Below are 12420 nucleotides of genomic sequence, written 5' to 3'. Positions count from 1 at the left end.
GGTATGATCGTCTCATCGCCATAAACATGGTTGGGTCCTTTGTCTATAATACAGATCCATGCAACACCACTCCTGCCTTTCTTGCACTGAAACACCTCTCAACAAAGTGTGGCTCTATCTTTTGATAGAAAAGTGGATGTAATATGGTGCTCTCCAAAAATAGCACTGCCACCTGACCAAAGGGGTTCAGCTTTAGTATTTCTCCTAAGTCGTAGCTTGCAATTAGGTCAAATGTGAATTGTACAAGTCCAAAGTCCATTTAATTACAATAGGAGTATCTATAGAATAAAGGTGTAAATGGGGAAGTAAGCTTCTTGCTGGGCATAGAGAAGCTTAAGATGGTCATCGTGTCCATAGGCAGTGGAGCCATTTTCAGTGGAGCCAAACTTGCTAGTTCTTCTGATAACAAATGCGCCAAAATCTGGTGATAGATTCACCACAGTTGCATCATTGTTACTCAACCAAGGTCCCTATGTGCAAAAGTCCCTAGGAAAGCCATTTCAAAGTCTCCTCTACCAAGATGGCTCCTTGGAATCATGGTATCCATATTCTAGACAAGCTGAAATAAAGCCTATGGCTCAAGCAGGGACTTCTTTAGCAACTCTACCTGGCATTACCATTTTCCTACCCCATCTCCTGACTCTGCTCTCTATTTATCATTGTCTCTTCCATAATCTATCTGTGCTACAAAGTTTTTAAGGACAAAGTACAAATAAAAAGGTCTATAGAGGAAACTATTAACACAAAACTGAACGTACTCACTTTATGTTTAGAGAGAGTTAAGAGCAAAAACCATAATTGTATGCACAGATAGTAGCTGTGCACAAACACATAAAATGCATACTAAGAACAAGGTAATAATATATTTCTGCATGGATTGACATTTCTGTAAGCACTCATAGTTGCAACCGCTATTTCCTGCATTCTTTCTTTTTGTGGTCAATAGATCTTAAAGACACGGGATGGTAGAACCAAAAAGTTTCAAAGGTACAAACTCACTCTTCATTGTAGGTATTGGCACTGATGTTGTTGTAGTCAGAGTACGAAACGCGTAGGTCATACTTCTTTGCAAGTGTCCAGATTGGATTTTCCTGCTGGCCCCCAACCCCTTCCACCCAATTTGCACCAACTTCTATCACATAGCCAGAAAAATTGGTATGAAGCATTCTTCCACCTATCCTGTCACTCGCTTCCAATATCAAAAAGTCATTAATTCCACGCTCTGAAAGAGTCTTTGCGGCCATAATTCCTGTACAAAACACATAATCAGCTTTTGGAATCTTTAAGCCTAAAAGGAAAGATCCACTTCATGCACCTACAAGCATAAATACGCTCAAACATACATATGTTGATGTTTACACTGTTAATCAAAAGTGAACAGGGATTGTTTATTTGTCCACTTATCACAAGTTTCTTATTCAATACAAGCACACATACCTATCTTCTTAAGGTGTGAAATCAGCAAAAAACACCCACTTTCCATAGGCCTCAATCGAGCATGCCTTTGTATATACTTCCAAGATCTACAGACTTTGCTTTATGTCAAAAAAGAGCTTAAAAAAAAGAACGAAATTTTGTGTAATTCTTGTTTACTAGATTACTCAAGAAATTGTTCCTGTGTATTTTTATAGGCTACTCTTAATGGCCAAGTCTTCCATTTATCACTATGGTCACTTGTTGGTTTAACATTGCAATTTGCAATCTCTAAGACAAAATAATATTTACAAAAATTCCAAGTGGTGAAAACATTATTTGGCAGGGAATCATATTGCCCCAACCTCGGCACCCTTTGCGGTACTTCTTCACATTGAATTGTGGCATAAGTGTGCCAGTACAGCTCTCACCCTCTCCAGGGGTTATACTTAGGTACAACTCTCACCCTTTCTAGGGGTTATGCCTGGGCACTCTACGAGAGAATTGTGAGTGTTGGAGTACTCAGATGCCCTCTAGGCTGAATCTGAGTTACAACTGCCCTTGATGGGTCTCTCTTATAGTGCGGAAGTCATCGTACCTACAATTTTCTGGGAGGAGAACTCAAAGCTCAAACAATTATTATTTTCAAAGAAATCCGGTCCATTACTACAATCCAGTGTTGAAAATGAAGCTTTTTACAAAAATTGCTTTTGTAGAAGTTCTTGTTTACAAAAGTTGTTTTTTGAGAAAGTGTTTTTCTTGGAAGAAAGTGCTTTTGGAAGAAGTTGCTTCTTGAAGAAAGTGATTTTTGGAAGGTGCTTTTCGGAAGACGGTGTTTTTTTTCAAAGATTCTGCTTTTTAAAAGAGGTTGCTTTTTGACAAAGTTGCATACACCAACAATGAGAAAGAGGGCATTGAGGGGAAAGCAATTCCAAACTCATCAAGGACATAGATGTGAATGTGATTTGTGAATGTGCTCCTAGTACATCATGAGTTATTTCTGGATCACATGGCTAGATGTTGATCTTAGTGCATCAAAAGTTTCGAAAGGATGAGATGAGTGGATAGTGATTCTAGTACGTCAAGAGTTCAGATTAGATAAGATGACTAGACTGATCATTTGCATCTAAATGTTATGTATTGTCTTGTGGGGATGGCCATCAACATGTTAGCATGAATCCATGTGTGTGTTTTGCAGGCGTAATTACTCTTTGTTTAAACAAAGGAAGACCACCGGGGGTATATATCACAGAGTGATGATGAGGCGTAATCTCACCCGATTAGAAGATGAGAGAAAGAGCGGAACTTGATGTAATAGGCTTGGACACCCAAGCAAGAAATCAATAGCAACACACGAACAAAAGCTGCAATATATAACTTAATAGAGACAAAGAGAGAGAGAATGTGAGAAGAGTCGACACGAAGCGGCGGAGTTCTGCTTCCTAATGCATTGGCCAATGCTCCTTTCGGTATTTCTTTCATTATTGATGATCGCAAAGTACAACTACCGGGAGGTGTGATCTACGTCACGCTTCCAAGTTGATTTGCAGAGCCCACCCCCAAGGCTCTCGTACAAGGGGCCCTAAATTGGGCGCCCCCCTCAAAAAAAAAAAAAGCAAAGTATCGCTCTCGCAGTGAATACGGTGAAGAGAGACTTGTTCCACCAACTACCCGTCTACGTGAAGATGAAGTCGAGCAACTCTATTGAAGGATCAGCAGATACTAATGGGACTTCCGACGGGGGCAGGCCTTCCTCCGAGGAATCCGGGCAAGAGCATGGCCCATTCTTGCTTGGACATCTCAGCAAGATGCAGTACCGGCGTCAACTTTACATCGACACATGTGCCAAAAGAATGATCAAGTACTCCAAGGACCCAAAGTACGCGAAGTATATGAAGAATCACCCGCTTGACAAGGTCCAATTACGGTGGTGTGATGTCACCCTTTCACCTCTCAAATCAGCCATGAAAAAGAAAGCACACCTGAGTGCAGAAAAGTAGACGTTGTAATCACAAGAAGAGTTTGACGAAGCCCTTGAGCATAGGGTCGGAAAACTAATAAAGACTACGAAGAGTTCTTGAAAGAAGAGCCATTCAATAGATTACCCCAACTATTTGGGTTGGAAATCTACTTTCAAGGAAGCAAGCAAATCCAAGAAGCCTGTTCTCTTTGAAGACAATCCCAATTCATAATCTTCGTCATTTGACAGCTCAGAGAGTTCCTCTTCCTCTGACTCCAGTGAGGAGTATACGAAGCACTAGAAGCAGAGAGAGACTCAGAAGAACAAGAAAAGCAAGAAGACCAAGAAAAGCAAATCCCACAAAAACTCTAGAAAGCACCACAAGCATTCTCACAGATACCTCATCCTCTTAATAGTTTTTGACTCTGACGCCAATGTATGGGAAGAAGAGAAGACTGCTACACCGTCTGAATCAATATGACCATCTCGAGACCAAGGGTTTCAAGAAGGGTGGGCAAGCACTCAAGTTTGATACATTTCCAAGTTTGAGCCGTTGCATTCATACAGCAGATTGACATTGTCTTTTTGGGAGGCCGTTTCACAAAACACTCTAAAGTACAAAGAGCAGCATCTTATCTGAAAGGTAACGCCCATAGATGGTGGTCTACCCTACTGTTGCGCAGGGAAGCACCTACAAAATGGTTGAGATTTAAACACATCTTTACTTCAGCATGGCTTACAAAAGAGAATGAAGAGGATGTCATCATGGCATGGCATCATCTGAGGATGACAAAAGAAGATACCTTGGCCACTAATTGCTAGAGGTTTTGGGATATTGTCACAAACTGCAGACGTGTCAAAGCCCTGAAGAAGAGAGCCAACTTACAGATGCCGGCCGAGGGGCCTAAACCCTAAGAAGAACAAGTAACAGAAGAAGAAGTCCTACCAACTTATGGGCACCCCGTCCGATGGGGCTCCAAGTGATATAAAGGAAGTAAAATAAAGCAGGACCCACACACACACTTGCGCAAACTGATGACATGGCAGATTTTCAAAAATTACGCTGATATTGTTGATGTGGCAGGCTGTACGGATTTCCCCGTTTTGCGCTAACTGATGACGTGGTAACTGTACGGATTTCCGTGAATTACGCTGGCAGCTTTTTGGCATTGCTTTTGAACCACAAGCTTTTGAGTTTTGAAAGCTTTTCATGTAAACTGCTTTTGGGGCCTAGGGCCTTTAAATATGAGGTTAGGGCTCATTCTTTGGCATGCTTCCTAAAGAAGGTGCAGAGCGTGGAGTTCCGGCTTGTACTGTGTTGATGCAATATAAAGAAATACCGAAAGGGGCGCCAAGGTTTGGGGCCAATACTCTTTGGGGTGGAATTCCGCCACTCCATGTCGCATGTCGTCGCTCTCTCTTTCAGTTCAGTTGTTATTGAAGTTCTAAAAGTCTGTTCAGTCTGTTCTTTTCTATTGGCACGTGGTGCCCGTCTTGCGACAGATAATTTTCTACCAATCTCTTCTTTTAAGAAAATCACATTCAAGTTACGAGTTGAGCAGGTTTGTTGCAGTCTATCCAAAGAGATTCGGCAAAATTGCGTAAAACAGAAGTTTGGCTCTATTCAAAGACTTATGAGTCATACCAAGAAGGGTTTTGGTATGTATGCCGGCACACTAACGTCCCTTCGGACAAGCCAATGTCCACCGCAACAGAACAAGATTCTTCCAATGGTAACAAAAAGAAGAGCAATGGCAAAAGAAGAAACCCACTTGCCCAAAGCTATCAGTAGAGCAGCATGGAGAGTACTATAAAGCGGGCAAGTGTTACGGTTGTGGGTAGCAAGGGCACATTTTTGCAAAGTGCCATAACAGAGCACCAAAGGAGCAGGCTGAGGAAAAACCAAAGAATTCCACAGCGGCAGATGATGTCACAAATTGCTGACGTGTCAAGCCATTCAAGACCTGAGCCGACTTGGAGATTTCGATCGAGGGGCCTAAACCCTAAGAAGAGGCAGCAGAAGAAGTTTTTATGACGATCAGCCAAGTGGCCCAACTATTAAAGATGGGTTAGGATTATAAATCCTAACCCGTAACCAACTTATGAGGTTCCCATCCGATGGGACCCATAATAAAATAAACCACGACCCACTCACTAACACATAGAAGAAGATGCGTAAAAATTGATGATGTGGCAGCTGTACAGACACCCCACGTTTTGCGTTGACATGTCACATGGCAACCTGTACGAACTTCCGCGATTTACACTGCTGGCTGATGGCGTGGCAGGCTAAACAAAATTCCCTAAAATTACAATAGCCGCTTTTGGGAGGCCGAATGCTTTTAATGTACTACTTTTGAATAGACCCAGGGCCTTTAAATATATGCCATGGGCTCAGTCTCTGGCACTTCTCCACATGGGAGTGCAAAGGACAGAGTACCGGCTTGTACTGAGTTGAAGCAATATAAAGAAAGGGGCGCCAAGGTTCGGGGCCAGTGCTCTCTCGAGGTAGAACTCCACCACTCCCCGTCTCGTGTGTCGTGCATCTCTTTCAGTTCAGTTATTTTGAAGCATCTAAAGTCTGTTCACTCTATTCTTTTTTGTTGACACATGGTGCCCCTCCTATTACAGATGAGGGTGCAAAAAAAGAGAAGACAAATGCAGGACTAATTTTAAATTTTGTGGGGGTGAGCCCAGAGAAAATAGAGAAAAGTATCGAGCTATGCAGAGCATGGAATAAAGTACGCGATCAGGAAGTCCTTTTCTTCTTTGATGGAGGAGCCAAGGCCAACTTTATCTCGGTAGAATTGGCGGCTCGACTTGGAATAACGCCTGGAGAAATGGGGCCACCGATGGAGGCGGTTTTAGCAGCACCAAGGAGAGATGTCACCGTTATTCCTGTCATAGGCAAACTTCAGTTGCATTATCAAGGGTATTTAGGGGACTTCTACATCATGCATTTGGAGGGCTGTGACATCCATTTGGGGATCCCTTGGTACCACAAGAACCGCATCGTGGCCGACTACTGGGCAAGAAAGGCCACATTGAAGAATGAAAACGGCAAAGAAATCACTATTGATGTAAAATCAAAGGGATGAGTCTGTCCCACTTGTAACGGCTTCAGCCGTTTCCAAATTCGTGAAATCCAATCTTTTTGTTTACTCGATCTACTTAAATGAACTTGATGAAAGTAAGAAATCAAATTTGTCAGACTTAGAAAAAGAACAACAAGAATTTTTGCATGCTCAAGCCGACTGTTTCTCTAAGGATTTTCTGGAGAGCTACCTCCTGACAAACCTCAAGATCACACGATTGATCTGATACCTAACAATTTGCCACAGAAGGCCACCTTACAAAGTAAGTAGAGTTCAGAATGAGGAAATTATGAACCAAGTAAAAGAACTCCTTGAAAAATCTAATCTAGCCGAGTACATCACCTTATTATTCACGAGTGCTTCTAGTGTTAAAGAAAGATAGATCATGGAGATGTGCATTGCTACAGAGCTCTCAATAAAATCACCATCAAGGATAGATTCCAATACCGAGAATCGATGATATAGTTGAAAGACTAAAAAGTTCTACATGTTTTAGCAGAATAGATCTAAAAGTGGCTATCGTCATATCAAGATCGCTCCTAGAGATGTATACAAGACCGCGTTCAGGACATCCTTTGGATTGTATGAGTATTTGGTGATGCCTTTTGGTCTCACAAATGCTCCTGCAACATTCAACAGGATGATGGACCAAATTTTTAGAGAGTACAGGTCATTTGTAGGCACCTTTTTTTATGACATCATTGTATTCTCCAAGAGTGAAGCATATCATAAACACCATCTCTTACACGTTTGAGACACTTCGGCGGTACCGATTGGTGGTCAATGGGAAAAAGAGCGTGTTTTTCCTATCAAAGATGCACTTTTTGGGACACATTGTCTCAACAAAGGGTATACAGATGGATCTAACCAAGATAAAAACCATTCGAAATTGGCTAGAATAAAGAATGTACACGATATTTTAGCTTTTTGGGTTTATGCTCTTACCATTGGCGGTTCATTTGAAAGTTTACGGAGATTGCTTCTCGACTACATACCGTGACTCAGAAAGGGGTTCCGGTTGCTTGGGGACCCTCAGAAATTGCAACGTTCGAGACATTGAAGGAAAAGTGGATGATTGGTCCTGTTTTGATTTTACCAAATTTGCCGAAACATTTCGAGGTATATTGTGATGCTTGTGGTAGCAGCCTAGGAGCATTCTTAATGCAGGAGGGCCATGTCATAACCTATAAGTAGAAAAATTTCTCTAGACCAGAGAGAGTTTCACACATCTAAGAGGAGTTGTTAGCAATGATACACTCTCTGACTCAGTGGACACATTTCTTGCTCGGAGCAGATTTCAAAGTGTTTATAGATCATCAGAGTTTGATAAGCAAAGTGAGATGGACAAACGTCTTGTCATAGTCCCATTTTTAGATTGTTCATGTGACACAAAAGAAGAATTTGGCGGCCAACGCGTTGTCTTGGAAACCACAAGTATCAGCCATCTCAGTAATACACCATCAGAACTTTGAAGATATGCTTGATCAATATGCTATAGATCCCAATTTTGCTGACATTTTTTATCCGATACAAATTGGGGAGACAGTTTCAAGTTATAATGTCAAGGAAGGTTATCTAATGAGAACGACTATGTTGTGTGTCACAAAGGATTTACGGTTAAAGGTGTTGACAGAGTGCCATAGTCCACCTTTGCAGGGCATAGAGGCATCGAGAGTACCTTGAAAGGGGTGAAAAAGTATCAGCTCAAAAAGGATGGGGATGAGTTTCTATGCACTTGTTTGGTGTGTCAAAAGGTCAAGTTTGACAAACATAAAGCACACGGACTCTTACAGCCTTTACCCATTCCGAACCGACCTTGGGAGATTATAGCAATGGAATTTTTCTTTGATCTTCCTAAAACTCAGAGTGAACATGATGGAATTTGGACAGTCATTGACAAATTCAGTGGGCAGGCTCACATTCCAGTAAAGAAGACAGTGCAAGCCGATCAATTGGCCAAGCTGTTTGTCTCTCAAATTTTTCGATTACATGAGATAGAGACCCCAAATTTACGAGTTTGTTTTGAAGAGCAATATGGGAGAATATAGGCACACGCCTTGACTTCTCGTCCTCGTTTCATCCACAAACAGATAGGTAATCGGAGATAGCCAATTCAGTGGTTTTGAACTTGTTGAAGTCTTATATCTTTGACCATAAACCTCAATGGGAGAAGTACTTGCCTCCGGTGGAATTTGCTTACAATAACATTGTTCACACGTCTACGGGAAAGGCGCCATTGGAGATTGTCGAGGGTGTCGGAAAGGTTCAACTGATTTTGAGCACTAAGGACAAGATATATGAAGCAGATCAATATACACAAGATCTAGACACAGCTTTTGCCAAGGTAAGGGAGGCATTGAGAAAGTCTCAAGCACTGCTTTGCAAAGTGAAAGGTTTGATCCACAAATATTTGGTCAAGTTCAAGAATTATCTGGCTCTTGATGCCAAGTGGATGGAAGAAGAGGACTTAGAAAATTCTCCTTTGAGGCTTTTGGTTTAGCACCAACTATTCAGAAAGTTACCAATAAATCAGCACGTTGAATCTGGTATGGTGCGAACTGCACGAGGGGAGTTACTCCACCCCTTTGTCAAGGTTAGGTATCTTGATGAGAATAAAGTCATTAATTTCTCTTTCAGATTTCAGAGATACTAACATGCTGACAATGTTCTGTTGTATGACTTCATGAAAAGATATACATTTGAAATGGGAATTCCTAAAATAAATTTGTTACATGTGCTCTCTCATGTGTGTATTGTTTGAGTATGTGTTCGAAAGATGAAAATGACTGCAACATTTTGTCTAGTCATCTTCCGGGTATCTAGTCACCTTATGGGTGATGTGAATGTGATAGTAACGAGATTTAGTAGATCAAGACATCCGTGAAAAGATTAGCATGGTCTGGATGTGATTGCTAAATAAGTTACAAGGATCATTATTCTCATCTGAGATCTCGACGGGGATAATGATGTGAATGTTCAATGACTGTCATCTTTCTGCAAGTGTTGGATGTGTACAGTCTAGTACGTCAGTACTTAGAGTCAATGTCTATTGAGCTAGTTTTTGTCCTATGTCTCTTTTGCAGGTGTAATCGAGGGCGATTACAATTCTTTAAAGAGTGGGGTATGTCACAACCTTGTGACGTGGAATGCCTAACTTACAAGTTCAGGCCGAGAGGACCTAAGGGTTAGGGTTTTAATAACCTAACCCTATCAACTTACAAAGCACGGCCTAGGGTCTAAACCCTTTTATAATAGAGTAGGACCAGAATTTGCATAAAAAGATGACACGTGGCATATTGTATGAACTAGCCCGCAAACGGCATAGGTGCTGATGTGGCATTGTAAGAGTGTCCAAGTCTATTACATACCCCCCTTTTGAAAAGAGAGTAATCGCCCTTGATTGCGGTTGCAAAACAGACAAAGGACATAAACTAACTCGATAGACATTGACTCTCTATGCACCCATGCACCAAAATACCAGTCATTGAGCAATCAACATAACATTCACTTCATTATCCCCGTCAAGATCTCAGAAATGAATCATGATCATTGTAGCTTATTTAGCAATCGCATCCAAACCACGCTGATCTTTTCAAGATGTCTTGATCTACTAAATCTCATTACTATCATATTCACATCACCCATTATGTGAAACTTAAAAAATGCTACAACCATTTCATCTTTTCGACACATACTGAAACATAAACACATGAGAGAGCACGTGTAACAAGTTCTTTTTCGGAATTTCCGTTTTAATGTACATCTTTTTATAAAGTCATTCCGCAAAATACTATCAGCCTGATAGAACCCTAAATCATGGAGAAATTAGTAACTTCATTGTAATATGTGACAAAGGAGTGGAGTGGCTCCCCTCTTGTGCGACACACACTGCACCAGATTCGATCCATGGATTCGACATGAACTTAAGTAATAGACACTGCTAACCCAAAAGCCTCAAGTTACAGCTCTAGTAACTTAAGTAATAGACGATGCTAAACCAAAAGCCTCAAGGTACAACTCTAGCAACTGAGAAGAATCTGCAAAGTCCTCCTCCTCCATCCACTTTGCATCAAGAGCTGGATAGTTCCTCAACTTGACCAAATAGGACCAGCTTACCCTTCACTTTCCTTTCCTTGTGCATTACTTCCTAATCTGGAACGAGAATCTCTTCCATCTCTTCAACTTCTGGTTGCTACTCTGGCTCCTTGTCCCCTAGCACCTCACCTTTGAAAAGGTCTCAAGAGACTCACATGAAAAGCATTGTGATTCTTCCGAGTATCTAGCAGCTTCAATCTAAAGGATATATCGTTGATCTTTTTGTGAACCTGAAAGAGCCCGTAGTATCTCATACTTAGCTTTGGGAAAAGCCTCCTTACCGAAGCTCTTCTGTAGACGTCTTTCTTTCACCAAAGTAGCACCCAATCATTCTCCTTCAACTGCAACTTGCAAGTCGTGTCGAGGCTTGTTTGCTTCCTTGTCATACCATGCTTGAGACTTTTGTAAAGCCTCCTTTACCTTGGCAAAAACAATCTCCAAATGTTGTGTACTAAGCTGCTTCCAAAATGTTGTCCTTGGTGCACGAATCAGTGGAACCTTTCTGCCACCCTCAACAATCTCAAATAGCGACTTTCCCGTAGACGTGTGAGTAGTGTTGTTGTAAGCAAACTCCACTAGAGGCAAATACTTCCCCCACTTAGTCTTGTTGTCAAAGATATAAGACTTCAGCAAGTCCAAAACCACCGAGTTGACTATCTCTGACTGTCCATCTTTCTGTGGATGAAACGACGACGAGAATATAAGCTGGGTGCCTATATTCTCCGACCTTGCTCTCTTAAACAAACTCATGAATTTGGGGTCTCTATGTGATACTATAGAAGTAGGCATGCCATGTTTTCTGAAAATCTGAGAAATGAACATTTTGGCCAAAGGGTCAACTTTCACTATCTCTTTACTAGTACAAAATGAGCCTACTTTCTGAATCTATCGATTATGGGCCAAATACCATCATGCCCAATCTGAGTCTTTGGAAGATTAAAATTGAAGTCCATTGCTATACTGTCCCAAGGTCAATCTAGAATAGGTAAAGGGTGTAGGTGTCCTGACGATTTGTGTCAGTCAAACTTTACATTCTGACAAACTCGTCCATGTCCTCTTGAGCTGAGGCCAGTAGAAATACTTTTCACCACTTTCAAGGTACCCTCAATGCCTCTATGCCAGCAAAAGGAGGAATGTGGCACTCCGTCAACAAAAGAAGGGCTCTGCTCTACTGTGTTGGGTGATGATCCTCGGCCCCGTAAGGTGATGACCTGCTAGACCACTTTGACCCGGGCTAGCTAGGTGTCGCACCTTGACCGCAGAAATTTCTTGATCAGCCTCTTTAGCTGGCTGATGCACGAGCTCGAGAAGATCCAGTAAGCATAGTTACATGGGACGGCGGGTCGGGGTCGGGATGGCAAAAGTCAGGAAACGGGGACGGGGGTCGGAACGACAAAAAAAAAAAGAGAGTTTTTTTGGTATTTTTTGACCTACACACATGCCACACACACAGAGCATCACTTTGACCATAAATTTACACTAAATAGACCAAAGAACACGAGTCATATAGGTTGAAATGTGCTAATAAAACATCGATGATCGATGGATACAAAATGAGAAGTGCATGCCACAAGGGCTCAAGAGTCAAAAAGCCTAAAGGACTTAGGACAACCCTGAGGCCTCAAGGATAACAAAAAGTACAAAGGGCTATGTAGTAGGTAGAGTCGTAGACTCAAGAGTCTAAACTCGAGAGTCAAGTGATCAATGATCATCAAACTCAAGAAGTGCTCGCCTGCTGAATCTCCACATCGTCGTCGTAGTCGAGGTCGTCAGCGACGTATGAGGGCTCGGGAGGCTCGCATTGAGGCTCGAAATCCTCCTCTAGCTCCTCCAAAAGAGTATCGGCCATAGATGGAT

The 12420-nt window shown here is 41.8% G+C and overlaps 1 protein-coding gene across 7 annotated transcripts in view; it reads right to left on the bottom strand.

The window, feature by feature from the left end:
* LOC147435296 (polyamine oxidase 7-like) overlaps nucleotides 1-12420 on the bottom strand; it is a 195447-nt gene that overhangs the window by 172054 nt on the left and 10973 nt on the right. For all 7 annotated transcript variants that reach the window (XM_086488368.1, XM_086488369.1, XM_086488372.1 and 4 more), the window contains exon 2: nucleotides 1000-1249. In XM_086488368.1, the coding sequence (XP_086344494.1) occupies nucleotides 1000-1249 (250 nt within the window). The remainder of the gene's footprint in view (nucleotides 1-999; nucleotides 1250-12420) is intronic.

This window comes from Adiantum capillus-veneris, chromosome 18 (assembly GCF_014529385.1).
Source record: "Adiantum capillus-veneris isolate H3 chromosome 18, ASM1452938v2, whole genome shotgun sequence".
NCBI classification, from domain to species: Eukaryota; Viridiplantae; Streptophyta; class Polypodiopsida; order Polypodiales; family Pteridaceae; genus Adiantum; species Adiantum capillus-veneris.
The sequence above is the reverse complement of the archived record's forward strand: the minus strand, read 5'-3'. Positions and strand labels throughout refer to the sequence as shown.